Source organism: Peromyscus maniculatus, chromosome 9, assembly GCF_049852395.1.
Source record: "Peromyscus maniculatus bairdii isolate BWxNUB_F1_BW_parent chromosome 9, HU_Pman_BW_mat_3.1, whole genome shotgun sequence".
Lineage (NCBI taxonomy): Eukaryota > Metazoa > Chordata > Mammalia > Rodentia > Cricetidae > Peromyscus > Peromyscus maniculatus.
In genome coordinates this window covers 116,385,155-116,400,410 of record NC_134860.1, presented here as the reverse complement: position 1 = coordinate 116,400,410, position 15,256 = coordinate 116,385,155, and the positions used below count along the sequence as shown (strand labels likewise).

Below are 15,256 nucleotides of genomic sequence, written 5' to 3'. Positions count from 1 at the left end.
ATGGCTTACGATTCTGGAAGGTTAGAGTCCGTGATCTTCATGGAAGGGAGTGTGGATGCAGTCAGCCAAGCATGGCATTGAAGCAGTAGCTGAGAGCTCATTTCAGTGCACAGGCACGAGGCAGAGGGAGCTAACTGGAAATGACGTGGGCTTCTGAAACTTGAATGCACACCCCCAGTGACACACCTCCTCCAACAAGGCCATACCTAAGCTTTCCCAAATGGTTCCAGACTAGGAACCAAGCATTGGAATATATGAACCTACGGGGCCGTTTTCATTCAGACTACCACAGGAGCTGAACAGAGAGTAAAGCTCCTCTGTAGAGGAGGGACCTTGGAAAACTTGAATGGGTCATGGAGAGGGGCCGGGTCCTGGTATGCAGGCTGGCCCAACCACAAGGTGTCCCCTGCCTCCTCTCAGTTTCTGTCACATCCTCACTTAGGGCTCCCAGGCAAGGGTGAGAGATAACACGGAGCCAGAACTCTGTCTGGCATCCCTGGCCTCCAGCAAGGGCATTCTCCGAACTGCTGCTTTGGGCTTCCCGCCTGTCTCGCCAGTTTCTAGTTCCTGTTCTCCTCTGTATTCAAGTTGTAATACTTGAAGCACATGATTGTGTCCCTGACATCTGAGTCCAGAGTTACCTTGTCTCCCAGGCATTGCAGTCCCTACTGAAAGGATTCAGACAAGACTCACAGTGCAGTATAGGTGATGTAGGTGATTGCAGAGTAAAGCAGAGCGGCCCAGTCTTCCTGAGGCAAGAGTAGATTACTGCCAGAGAAGCTACTGCCCCAGTCCACATACTGAGCATGTTCTGCACATTTTTATACTCTGTAGACAATTTTAGACCTTTTGTTCTGTGCAGGTCTGTTAGCAGAAGAGGATGCAGTGATGTGATGCATGCCAGAGAAGGGCGAGTCTTTGTTCTTTCACCAGAAAGCTTCCTGGTGTGCTCACTTCTCAAACTTCTGACCAGTAATTAAATTTGTATTCAAGTCCTGGGTTTCACAGGCTGTTGACTGTAAAGGAGTGGGCAGGTCAGCTCCAGTGTCCTCCAGTCTTGCTAATGTCTAGTCACTCAGTGAACAGTGGGGCTGTGCTTTTCATAATTTGCATCATATTACGTCAGCCCTGGAAACATACTAAGGGTCTCAAGTATTTCTTTTATTTCTCCTGAAATGTGGTCATTTTGTTCTGTTTTACTAACAAATTTTGTTTGAACTTTCAGTGCAATAATCCCAAAACAAAAGAACCCAAACTAGAAGCTGCAGCAAGGATTGTCCCAGAATGGGTCGAATATGATACAGAAATACGAAAATTATTAGATCATCTTGAAAATAAGAAAAATGCAAGTAAGTGATCGCCCTACATGTGAGCTGTGTGTTGTGTTAATAAGATCAGGATAAGTTAAAGACTCTTAGTGAAGTCATGAAACAACTGTTACTATTTCATTAGGAAAGTATATATGATATGATTAAGAATTTCATTTTGGGGGCTAGTGAGATGGCCCAGCAAGTAAGTGTTCTGGCTGCTCTTGCAGAGAACTCAGTCCAATTCACAGCACCCACATGGTGGTTCACAACCATCTGTAACTCCAGTTCAGGGGATCTGATGCCTTCACTGAACTTCATAAACACCAAGCATGGTGTACATACCTATATATGCAGGAAAAATATACATAAAAATGAAATAATAAATCTAATAAAAATTTTACATTTTGAAAAAAATTTAGAGAATTTCATCTTATTTAAGCTAAGTTCACAAATTTTTTATTAAAATGTGTATTAACTGTATCTATTGGGAGCTTTCTCTTAAACATTTAAGCACATTTAAGACAGAGAATATAGCTTTAATTCCAATCTTTATATAAATGAGTAGTATAAGATGATTTTAGGAAACATGTGTTTACTAAAACACAGAGGTTAAAAATGGAGGAATTTTGATCTCTAAGATTGTACTGAATTTCCCAAATGAGAAATCCCAAGCAAGCCCCTAAAAGCTCCCAAAGAACATCATCTCCTACCTCGAGACTTGCCGTTCATAACAGGCTTCCCTTGTTCCTGGTCCTAGTATCTTTAGTGATGAGTTGAATGTTTCTGATTTGATTTTTTTCATTTCTCATATTTTAAAAGTTGCCATTATCTTGACATTTCTTCACTGAACATAATCATTCAGCAAATATGTTTGTCTTCCTAGGAATTTATCCAAGATACCCAATGTTTGCTGTATAGTTGTTTATAATACTTTTTTATTATTTTTATTTAGTCTTCTCTTATACAATACATCCCAAATACAACCTTCCCTCTTTACCACTCTTCTCAGTTCTTGCCCCCTACCTCCCCTTTCTCCAGATCCACTCCTCCTCCATTTCCCTTCAAAACTGAGCAGGCCTCCCAAGGATATCAACCAAACATGGCCTAACAAGTTACAAAAAGACTAGGCACAAACCCTCATATCAAGGCTGGACAAGGAACGCAGTAGGAGGAAATGGGTCCCTCTAGGCAAAATAGAGGCAGACCCCACTCCCACTGTTAGGAGTCCCACAAAAACTCCAACGTAAACAAACATAACATCTGTGCAGAGGGCCTAGCTCTGACCCATGCAAGCTCTGTAATTGCTGCTTCAGTCTCTGTGAGCCCCCAGGAGCCCTGCTTAGTTGATCCTGTGGACTGTGTTCTTCCAGTGTCCTTGACTCCTCTGGCTCCTACAATCCTTCTTCTCCTTCCATGGCCTTCTCTGAACTCTGCCTAATGATTGGCAGTAGGTCTCTGCATCTATTCCCATCAGCTGCCAGAGGAAGCCTCTCTGGTCATTATTGGGCTAGGCAACAATTTATGAGTATAGCAGAATATCATTAGGAATCATTTCATTGACTTTTTGTTTTATTTTTGCCAGTCATGTTTAGTTCTACCCTAGGTCTGTGGGCTGTCCAGCTTCTGGTTCCTGGCCATTTAGGCAGTATCAGACATGGGCTCTATCTTGTTGCATGGGCCTCAAGTTAGACCAGTCGTTGGTTGGCCACTCCCATAAGTTCTGTGCTATCATTGCCCAGCACATCTTGAAGACAGGACAGGTCATCAAATGTTTTGTAGTTTGGTTGATGTCCCAGTCCCACCACTGGAAACCTAACCTGATGACAGAAAATGGCCTGTTCAGGCTCCATGTCCTCCACTACTAGGGGTCCTCACTAGGGTCATCCTGATTTCAGGAAGTTCCCACTGCACTGGGTTTCCACATTGTCCCCTGTATTCCAGTACTCTCTCCTTCCATCCCTCCCTCCCCCCCTGATCCCTCCTGTTCCTTTCCCTGCCCACCCCTAGTTACCCACAAAATCTAATCTATTTCCCCTTCCCAAGGAGATTGATGCACACCCCCTTGAACCCTCCTTATCACTTAGCCTCTCTGATCTGTGGATTGTAGCACGGGTGTCCTTTACTTAACAGCTAATATCCACTTACAAGTGAGTACACACCATGTTTGTCTTTCTGGATCTGGGTTACCTCACTCAGGATGATTGTTTAGTTCCACCCATTTGCCTGCAGATTTCATGATGTCATTTTTTAACATTTTTTATTGATTCTTTAGGAATTTCACTTGCACCCCAATCCTGTTCATTTCCCAGTCCCTCCATATCTGTGCCTCACTCCCATAGCTTCTCCCCAAAAGAAAATTTTTAAAATATTAATTAAAAACAACAAAAAAAGAACCCACTTCGCTCTTCCATCTTGTCTGCCTCTCCATCACCTCGTCATTTGTCTTCATGGCATTGGGAGCTGCAGTGTGTCACACAGTACACCCTTTTGTCCACTCAGCCTTACTTGCAAATGTTCATCGCTATGAGTTGTTACTCTGGTTCAAGGCCTCTGGCCCTGGCACACCATCAGTATGGACTCTCACCACAACTCCTCTCAGATGTCCTGCTGTTGCCCGAGTCATGGAGACCCTGTGCTTAGGTTCCATAGGACCAGTCCCTTCACACACTCCAGAAATCTTAGATGGCGTTAGATGTTGGGGTGGGCCAACTCAAAGCTCTGGATATAGGTCTGGGTGGTAACTGATTTGTCAGTCTGGGCAACTGAGACTGCTTGTCCCAGGTGAGGGGGGAGCCAGCTCTACACCCATGCAATTGGGTGAGCTTTCCCATGCCTGTGGTGAGTGATAGGGCCATCTCTCCAAAGTTCAGGGCTAGTTCTCCTGCTGCGGTGGCCAGCAAGGAGCAAGGCCAGCTCTCCTGCTGCGGTGGCCAGCAAGGAGCAAGGCCAGCTCTCCTGCTGCGGTGGCCAGCTCTCCCAGGACCAGCCAAGGGCAGTGCTGGCTCAGCACAGCCCTCAGATTCCAGCACACCTGGTTCCCATGGCCCCCTGTGGTAACTTGAACCATGGAGACCAACACAGACCCTAACTGCAGCAGGACCACAGACCCCAATATGGCTCTATGCAGCAGCTCAGGCCTGGATGATACCTTGGCCCTAGGTGGCAGCTCAGGCTACTCAGATCAGCATGTCCCAGCAACAGCACAGTCCCCAGACACCAACATGGCCATAGGTGGCAGCCATGTGGCCTTTTGGTGGCAACACAGGCCACAGACTTCAACACAGACAGACCCTGGCTACAGGAGGACTATGGACCTTGACATGGTCCTTGGCAGAAACCTAGGCCCAGATGTCACCATAGCCCCAGTGGCAGCATGGCCCTCGGACACCAACATAGCCCTGTGTGGCTGCCAAGACCACGGGCATCCACATGCCCTTCGATGGTAACAGCTACAGAGATTAACACAGACCCTGGCTGCAGTGGGACCACAGACCAAGACATGGCCCTCAGCTGTAGCTCTTGGGCAGCAGATATCACCATGGCCCCAAGGTGGCAGCACAGGCCACTCAGATCAGCGTGGCCTCAGTGGCAACATGGCCCTTGGACACCAATATGGCCATGGGTGGCAACCCAGGTCCAGACCTCAGGCATCCACCATGGCCATTGGTGGTAGCCAGAGCAATGAACATCAGCACAGACCCTGGTTGCAGTAGGGCCATGGACCCATACATGGATGACCCTTAGCTGCAGCTTGGGGCCTGGATGTCACTATGGTCCTGGGTAGCAGTACAGGCCACCTGTATCAGCCTGTTTCCACTCACTGCCTTCGCTTCAGTTCCGCCTCTTTCCACAGCACATGAAAAGGTCCGCTTCACTTCCTCCCCCATTTCTCCACCATGTATTTGCTCATCATAATGGCATCTACAGTTGGCCTATGGGTGTCTTCCATCCACCTGGGCTGTGAGGATTCAGGCAGGACTGAGGCTGTCGTCAGCCAGCCTGGGCTATGAGCGATGTCATTTTTTTTTTTAATAGCTGAGTAATACTGTGTTGTGAAAATGTACCACATTTTCTTTATTCATTCTTTTGAATATTCTAGGTTATTTCCAGTTTCTGGCTATTATGAATAAACCTGCTATGAATATAGTTGAGCAAGTGTCCTTGTAGTATGATGGACTATCCTTTGGGTATACACCCAGGAGTCTAGCCAGGTTTTTTTTGGGGGGGGGGCGGGTTTTTTTTTTTTTTTTTTTTTTTTTGGTTTTTCAAGACAGGGTTTCTCTGCATAGCTTTATGCCTTTCCTGGAGCTCACTTGGTAGCCCCGGCTGGCCTCGAACTCCCAGAGATCCGCCTCCCTCTGCCTCCCGAGTGCTGGGATTAAAGGCGTGCGCCACCACCGCCCGGCCTAGCCAGGTTTTGAGGTAGATGGATTCCCAGTTTTCTAAGGAACCGCCGTCTTGATTTCCATAGTGGCTATACAAGTTTGCATTCCCACCAGCAATGGAGGAGTGTTCTTATTCCACCTCCTTGCCAGCATGAGCTATCACTTGTGTTATTGATCTTAGCCATTCTGACAGGTGAAAGAAAATTTAAGAGTCGTTTTGATTTTCATTTCTCTGATGGCTAAAGATATTGAACCTTTATTTCTTTAAGTGTTTCTTGGTCATTTAAGTTTCCTCTGTTGAAAATTCTCTTTTTAAATCTGTACCCCGGTTTTTAATTTTGGTTTGTTATCTGGTTTCTTGAGTTCATTGTATATTTTGGATGCTAGTACTCTATTGGATGTGGAGTTGGTGAAAATACTTTCCATTCCATAGACTGCCATTTTGTCCTGTTGATGGTGTCCTTTGCCTTACAGAAGCTTTTCAGTTTGATGAGGTCCCATAATTGTCATTCTTAGGGCCTGCTCTGTTGGTGTTCTATTCAGGAAGTTGTCTCCTGTGCCAATGTGATGAAGATTATTTCCCACTTTCTCTTCTATCAGGTTCAGTGTATCTGGGTTAATGTTGAGGTCTTTGATTCACTTGGACTTGAGTTTTGTGCAGGGTGATAGATATAGATCTATTTGCATTCTTTTACATGCTGACATCCAGCTAGACCAGTATCATTTGTTGAAGATGCTTTCTTTTTTCTATTGTGTATTTCTGGCTTCTTTATCAAAAATCAGATGTCTATAGGTGTGTGGATTTATATCCAGATTTTTATTTGATTCTGTTGACCAATGTGTCTGTTTTTATGCCAATACCATGTGGTTTTTATTACTGTAGCTCTGTAATACAGCTTGAAATCAGGGATGGTGATACCTCCAAAAGTTCTTCTATTGTATAAGATTGTTTTAGCTATCCTGGGATTTTTGTTTTTTCATATTGAGTATTGTCCTTTCAAGGTCTGTGAAGATTGTGTTGGAATTTTGATTGGGATGATTTTGAATCTGTAGATTGCTTTTGGTAGGTTGGCCTTTTTACTATGTTAATCCTACTGATCCATGAGCCTGGGAGATCTTTCCATTTTCTGGTATCTTCTTCAATTTCTTTCTTCATAGACTTGAGGTTCTTATGCAAGCTTTCACCTGCTTGGTTAGAATTACCCCAAGATTTTTTTTTTTTTTAAAAGATTTATTTATTTATTATGTATACAGTGTTCTGTCTGCACACACCCCTGCAGGCCAGAAGAGGGCACCAGATCTCACTACAGATGGTTGTGAGCCACCATGTGGTTGCTGGGAATTGAACTCAGGACCTTTGGAAGAACAAGCAGTGCTCTTAACCTCTGAGCCATCTCTCCAGCCCGATTTTTTTTTTTTTTTTTTTTAGTTGCTCTTGTATCCAGCCATTTTGCTGAAGTTGTTTATAAGTTGAGTTCCCTGGTATTATTTTTGGAGGCACTATCATATCATCTGCAAATAGCAATACATTGGTTTCTTCCTTTCCAATTTTATCCCCATGATCTCCTTCACTTGTCTTATTGCTCTGGCTAGAACGTCAAGTAGTAAGTATATTGAATAGATATGGAGAGAGTGGGCAGCCTTGTTTTGTTCCTGATTTTAGTGTAATTGACTTGAGTTTTTATCCATTTAATTTGATGTTAGCTATAGATTTGCTGTAAATTGCCTTTATTATGTTTATGTGCCTTGTATGGCTAATCTAATACTTTTTTTCTTTTAAATTTTTTATTCATTTACATACCAATCACAGTTCCCCCTGCCTCCCCTCCTCCTACTCCCCCACCCCCACCCCTCCCACTCTCCCACCCCCACCCCTCCAACCACTCCTCAGAGAGGGTAAGGCCTCCTGCGGGAAGTCAACAAAGTCTAGCACATCCAGTTGAAGCGGGAGCCAGCCCCTCCCCCCAGTATTGAGGCTGAGGAAGGTGTCCCACCATAGGTAATGGGCTCCAAAAAGCCAGCTCATGCACCAGGGATAAATCCTGGTCCCACTGCCAAGGTCCCCTCAAACAGACCAAGCCACATAACTGACACCCTCATTCAGGGGACCTGTTTGGTCCCATGCAGGCTCTACAGCTGTCGGTTCAGAGTCCATGAGCTCCCACTTGCTGACATCAGCTGTCTCTGTACATTTCCCCATCATGATCTTGACCCCTGTCCCACTCATACAATCCCTCCTCCCTCTCTTCAACTGGACTCCAGGTGCTCAGGTCAGTGCCTAGCTGTGGATCTCTGCATCTGCTTCCATCAGTTACTGGATGAAGACTATGATCATAGACAGTTAGGGTAGTCACCAATCTGATTGCAGGGGAAGGTCAGTTCAGGTACCTGTCCACTATTGTTAGGAGTCTTAGCTGGGGTCATCCTTGTGGATTCCTGGGAATTTCCCTAGCACCAAGTTTCTCCCTAACTCCACAATGGCTCCCCCTAACTAAATAATGTCTTTCATTGCTCTTCCTCTCTGTCTCTCCCCCTAGTTCTTCTGCTGAGAATTCTGTTTAGATAGGTACCGAATTTTTAAATTGGATCATTTGTTATTTTGATGTCTAGTTTCTTGGGTTCTTTATATATTTTTGGAGATCAGCCCTCTGTCAGATGTGGGGTTGGTGAAGACCTTTTCCCATTCTGTAGGCTGCCATTTTGTCTTATTGACCATGTCATTTGCCATACAGAAGCTTCTTCTCTAATACTTTTATGATTGGGTGTTGAAATTTGTTAAAGGCTTTTCCAGCATCTAACAAGATGATTATGTGGGTTTTTTTTCTTTGTTTATATGGTGGATTACATTGACAGTTTTTTTATATGTTGAACCACCCATGCATCTAGGGGATAAAGCCTACTTGATCATGGTGAATGATCTTTTTGATGAGTTCTTAGATTCAGTTTGCAGGTATTTTGTTTTTACACCTATGTTCATAAAGGAAATTGGTCTGTAATTCTCTTTGTTGAATCTTTGTGTGGTTTGGGTATCAGAGAAACTGTGGCCTCATAAAATGAATTGGGCAATGTTCCTTCTGTTTCTATTTTGTGGAATAATTTGAGAAGTGTTGGCATTATTTATTCTTTGAAAGTCTGGTAGAATTCTGTGCTAAAATCATCTGGACTTGGGCTTTTTTTTGGTTGGGAGACTTTTAATGCCTACTTCTATTTCCTTGGGGTTTATAGGTCTATTTATCTAATCTTGATTTAACTTTGGTAAGTGGTATCTATCAAGAAAATTATCCATTTCTTTTAGATTTTCCAATTTGGTGGAGTGCAGGTTTTTAAAGTATGACCTGATGATTGCCTGATTTCCTCCATGTCTGTTGTTATGTTCTCCTTTTCGTTTCTGATTTTGTTAACTTGGAAGTTCTCTCTGTGTGTCTTTTATGGTGCAGGGCAGATATGTGAGTGTCTTCAGACAGACCAGGCTGCATGTCTGTACTCTTAAAGACTGATGTCTGGTATCATTTATCTTAAACCACATGAGGTTTTAATCCTATGCCATATCTGTTTATATATTATATTAATGTTTATTTCACAAAATGCCAATTTTGTGTTTATGTATGTGTTTCTTATTCTCATAGACTTGTGTACATTCCCATTCTATAGGTGGTTAAAAAGACACTCATTTATTTTGCATTAGAATGGATACCAAAATGTACAAAGAGCTAGGCCCACACTGAATGACAACACACACACACACACACACAGTAAATTAATAAGCAAGTCTCTGTCAAAACTTGGACTTTTTATATATCTCATTCCTTAATGACATTTTAGGCTAATTGTATATTTTGAGATTTCAAAAACTAAACAAACTTTCCTTTCCCTGCAGTTTCTGTACATGATGAACTCTAGCACTGGTTTCCAGAAGATAAACCACGATGAAAACCTGCCACCTGCTGAGAATTTGTGGAACTGCTGAAACTAGTAGGCCATTTCATTCAAATTATTGACATATTCACTTTTTATAAACTTTATTTAAAATACTTGTAAAGTTCTAAAATAAACTTAATTTATGTGGTTGAGAGATTATTCCCTTTTTCTGGTTGCTTAAGATATTGTTGTTATTTTTTCCAGTTAGTTTGATGTTGTCAAATGTCCTGGAAGGTCTGTGAAAGTCCTTGAAGGTCCTTGCTGGTGTTTATCAAACCATCCACATCTTTTAGTATTCCAGCTTTAAGTATACCCGTAGTTCCTTACTCACAGAATGCATGTCAAATTACAGAAATTCATGCTTTTTAAGGAAAAGGACTCATGGCTTTCTCTCAGTTTTTAAAAACAAGCCAATTTTATACTTTAACTGTCATTTGAAAATGGAAGTCACAGTGCACTGTAATCATTTATTTATCTTAAATCATAGGTTTTTAATCTTGTGCTGTGTTTACATTGTTCTGAATGTTTCTATTTTATAAAATGATATGCATATCCATACATGTTATGCATTTTTAAAAAGACTGGATACTTTTATAGAAACTAAATAAAGGATATAAATCACATAGTCCTATAGAAACTAAGTAAAAGATTTTCCTTCTGTGTTTAAGTAGATAAGTAGGAATAGTAAATATTTTTTAACTATTCAAATATTCCATTCCTACCGCATCTTGGGACTAGAACACACGTACTTCAGTGTCATTTCATCTCATCCACCAAAGTGTCATCAGGATGTCCAGCCTGTGGCCCCTTGGCTGCATGTGCGCTGTGGGCTGCATCCATCCCAGGCATAGTTATCAGCGAGGCTGAGCACCTCTGTAGATGCAGCCTCATGTTGCAGTATGAAAAGGTTGGACACCTCTGATAGGTCTGCTGTAACCATGGCAATTCATGACTGCTTAAAAAGCACTCCTGATTCTTCATGAGAAACATTTAGTAGAGCTAGTGGTTACCTAGTGTTCCAGGCACCCCTTCAGGAGTCTATCAGATGGAATCACAGGTCATCTTGAAAACCTCCTGTGTAATGAAGAACCCTCTACCTCTAGAGATGGGATGTTCGTGTGAGACAGGTTTATATACAAGTTCCATACTGAGACAGAAGCCAGCTGTGCCTTAATTCCCTTTAGCTCTTCAAAGTTAGATAATCCACTGTATCTGACAGTATATCCTACAAGATGTGGAAAATACTCATGTTCACCAGCTTCCTGTTGCTGTGACAAAATACCCAAGATAAACAACTTAGGGAAGAAAGGTTTGCTTTCACTCAGGTCCATGGTCACTTGCCCACATTGCTGTGGGCTCACAAGAGCACGGTACATCATAGGAGCACCCCATGGCTGCTGGGAAGCAGGAGAAGAGAGAATGGGGTTTGGGGTCTCCGCACCCACAAAGGCGTACTGCAGTGACCTCACTTCCCCACTGGGTTTGGTCTCTTACGAAGGCTAGTAACCAAACATTCCAGAATGTGGACCTTTAGGGTATATTTAAGATCCAGTACTCAACAGTACCCTTCCCCTGGCAGGCCACTCATGCCAATTAAGGGAATACCTTCCTCTCCCTCTTTGCTCACTGTTTTTATGAAGACATTTAAGTTGTAATTAATTTCTACCTTAAAATATCAGATTTGATAGTTCTCATCTATCACCTTGTCATTTGAAAGACTAAATTTACATGTCTCATTTCTAGATGAGTATATATACTAGAAAATCCAAATTTTTGAATTAAGTATTTCTTTGCAAGGACATTCTTTAATAAAATGCCCTATGCTGCATAGTTTTATGTCAACTTGACAAAAATCTAAAGTCATCTGAGAGGAGGGAACCTCAATTAAGAAAATGCTACCATAAGAGGGGGCTGCAGGCAAGCCTGTAGGTAATTTTCTTAATTAGTAATTGATGAGGGAGGACCCAGCCCATTGTGGGTGGGGCCATCGCTAGGCTGAACTAGCAGTGAGGAGCAAGCCAGCCAGCAGGGTTGTTTTACCGCAGCATAGTGGCTGCACCTGAATCTACTGTTGTCTCAGCTAATGACCGTGGCTCTGCATAACTGCCTCACTGCTCAGGTCAACGCCCAGCAGGACTTCTGCATCCCAGGGCCACCGCTTCTGCCGCCAAGTGTAGTTCCTAACTAAGTCTCTATCATCCAATTTTACCAATAAAGCTTGGGATGCTGGGGTGAAAACCTACTAGCTCAGAGTCAAGGAAAGCTCACAGCTGCTTCCTTTTTTTTTTTTTTTTTTTTTTTTGCCTTCCCACAGAGAACGTCTTTTGCTTTCCCAAACCAAAAGGAATGCCAAACTCTAAGTCCCTCCCTAGTACTTCCTATGTGGTTCTGTCTTCCTGACTTCCTCCTACTATGGTTTTAGGATTTTTTTTTTTTTTTTTTTTTGTCAACTGATTGCTTGCCCCACCTCTCGATCTATTGTTGGTTTTACTTAATCTTTTAAAAGGGATAGGACTGAACCATGCTACAAATAGAAACAGATTTTTTTCCATTAAATAATGCAATCTCAGGGTTCACAGTGTGATCAAATATCCTGGAACAAATCAGCACCCTTCCATTGCTCTGCATCAGCTCCTGCCTCCAGATTCCTACCCTGATTGAGTTCCTATCCCGACTTCCATCAATGAACAGTAATGTGAAAGTGTAAGCCAAATAAACCCTTTCCTCCCCGAGCTGCTTTGGCCCTGGTGTTTCAGCACAGCAATGATAACCCTAACAAGGACAGAAATTGGTACCAGGAGTAAGTTAATGCTGTAATAGACCTGATCATATTGTCTTAGGGAGGATTAGGGAAGGGCTTTGGAACTCTGATCTAGAAAAGCCAATAGGTGTTGAGAGCTCAGTGGGCTATTCTATAGGACCATGGATGATAAGAATCTTGAGAGCAGTACAAAGGGTCAGAAGCCTGGTTTATGATGTTTCAGGTGAAGCAAAGTCTCTACTGGGGAATTTGTGTGAAGAATCTGTGGTGTTTGGTCAGGTGGAGCTGAAGAATTAGCTATGATGAACAAGAGACCAGGACCACTAAAGTAGGACCTTTGTTTTACTGGAACAATGGATGCTGGTCAGCTGGGGATGAAGAGCCAGCTGTGGTCAAGAAGAGACCAGAATCAATGAGGTGAAGTGTTTCCTGAGAGTCAGTACACAAGCTGTATCCTAGAGGTGGCCTAGGCTGTACCAAGTGCTGGCAGTCAAACTTGATAATGTGTAAGACTCCCAGTTGGTACTGGCTTTGAAGGCATAAAGGGGTCATGAAGAACAGCTAAGGCTTGGCACTGAGAGCCAGGCGAAGCCACTCATAAAGGTGCAGCCTCAATAGCAGTTGAAGTCTCTGGATTGAAGAGGTCATGCTGAGAAGTTGAGGCCCATGAAGTGGGCCCAGGAGACACTCCTGGTGAAAGTGCAGGATTTTGGAGATGCCAGTCCCATGGGACAACCAGCAGCAGCAGCAGCAGCAGCTGTGCAGTGGGACCAGCCTGAGCCTAGAGGACAAGCTGTGTGCTGCAGATCCAGAGAAGTGACCCTGAGATTGAGGGAGGGTAAATCCCAAATATTGGACATTGAGTGAGTTATACTGTTGGGATTTGGTTTACTTTGATCTGATTGAGCCCTGGTTCTTCCCTCTTGAAACAAAGTATTTAACTTACTTTTTACTTTATAGGAGTGTCCCACACTTCAGAGACTTTTGACTTTAAAAGACTTGGGGTTTTTTGTTTTTAAAGACTGAATTTTTTAAGTGTTTGAATTTGTAAGATTGCTGTGAAACAATCTTTTTTTACACTGCGACTATGTATTCTCATTGGATTAATAAAGAGCTAATGGCCAATAGCTAGGCAGGAGGAAGTTAAGCAGGACTTTCAGACAGTAAAAAAGAGAGCCTGGGGGAAGGAGGAGGCAGAGTCACTGGGAGTCACCAGCCTGACGCAGAGGGAGCAGGAAATGAACATGCCATGCTGAAAAAAGGTACCACCATGTGGTAGAGTGTAGACAAGAAATATAGGTTAACTTAAGGTGTAAGAGATAGTAATAAGTCTAAGCTACTGACAGAGCATTTATATTAAGTCTCAGTCATCAAAGATCAATCTGGGATAGTGGCTTGAGATGAATGATGCAGACTCTCAAGGGAGAAGAAGCAGGATTTTTTCTTAAAAGAATGATTACAGAAAACTGAGAAACTGAAGAGAAGTGAGAAACTAAACTCCAGTAGGGAGAGGGCTTTCCAGTAGAGCAAAGTCACCAAACTCCCTGTGACCTTGGTTTTTGTTTCTTTAGGGCCATGGCAGGAACTGGACAAAAGCAGTAAGTGCGTGTTGATTCTGGATGTCGTGTACCCATCTCCCATTGAAAGATTTGCTCAAAAATAGGGGGAAAAGGAAAAGGTATGGGTTCTGGAGTCACTGGGATATAAACTGTAGGCTGGAAGGTAATTGTATACTTTCACCAGACTATGAAGCCCCAAACAGTAGTAACAGGAGCTTGTGTCTGCTAAAGGAAAGCCAGAGCTCTGCCCTGAGGAAAAAAATGACAATGTCCCTCTGCTTCCGGCCGCCAGGCAGCCCTGGCCTCTTTCACCACCGACTTCTTCAGAATAAGGCTGACTGCTTCTATACTGCCATGGTATCAAGATTACTACTAGGGATTTGGAAAGTTTCTAATCTTTCTGCACAAGTTTTATATAAATACATTTTTCCTTCAATACAGAATATATAACTGAAATCAAAAGCAGGCTTTGCTGTTGCTAGAAACTTACCTGAGCTGTGCTATGGAACCCTCCTGTAACCAGAAGACAACAGAAATGAATAGTCAGAGTTCAGATGAAGGTACCTCTTAGACTTTAATATAAAAATAGAATAGTAGCCCACTATTTTAAGTCCCAATTTCCTAGGATTGGTGAGTTAAAAGATGTGTAAACTTATCTACATTCTGTGCTCTGACCTTCCCTGTAAACTCACATAATGTAGGAAAGCCTTTATGTCAACTCAGTCACTGATTTTGTGTGAAGTAAAGTTGGAAATAGACTTAAGATGGACTTTCTTAGAATTTTAACTCAAAGGTTAAACATGAATCAGAAGCAAGAAAGTAGTGGATATGACCATAAATATTTTTATTAAATGTGAAAATACACGGGCATAAAAATATTGCCCATATTCATAGACATGTATGAGCCCAGTTGAAATAATTTTAGTTCCTTTTTTTTATTAAAACACTAAATTGAGATGGATTATTAGGTCTTTCCCATTTAAAACAAATATAAGCTTAGGAGTAATATTTAACTTATCAAACATCTCTAATTTTTTACTTCCCCTATGCCCTGTACTCTTCTGCACAGGTAAATATTTCATCCACAGACAAGTGCAATAAGCCTGTTGCTACTGTACACAAAGCCACGCAGTGGCTAATTTTACTCTTAAATCATTCAGCAAATGAGATCATCTGTTAAAAAAAATTATCTCCCCCTCCTAGCATCATTTGAAATTAGAGTAAACTGCTGCTAACAGAAAAGGAACGCTATGATCTGGAAAAAGAGATTCATTCTTAAAAATCGTCACTTGCCTTCTCCTCCCTTGATCACTACAGAAACAT

At 42.5% G+C, this 15,256-nt stretch overlaps 1 protein-coding gene across 3 annotated transcripts in view; it reads left to right on the top strand.

The window, feature by feature from the left end:
• The window catches only part of Uggt2 (UDP-glucose glycoprotein glucosyltransferase 2), a 126,960-nt gene extending 112,516 nt beyond the window's left edge, over positions 1-14,444 (top strand). For 2 of the 3 annotated variants that reach the window (XM_076545563.1, XM_076545564.1), the window contains 2 exons: positions 1,226-1,349; positions 9,573-9,772. In XM_076545563.1, coding sequence (XP_076401678.1) covers positions 1,226-1,349; positions 9,573-9,595 — 147 coding nt within the window. In that variant the 3' untranslated portion in view covers positions 9,596-9,772. Of the gene's footprint in view, positions 1-1,225; positions 1,350-9,572; positions 9,773-14,374 lie in introns of those variants that run through there. The other variant, XR_013042611.1, reaches the window with a different exon arrangement.
• The last annotated feature ends 812 nt before the right edge of the window (positions 14,445-15,256 follow it).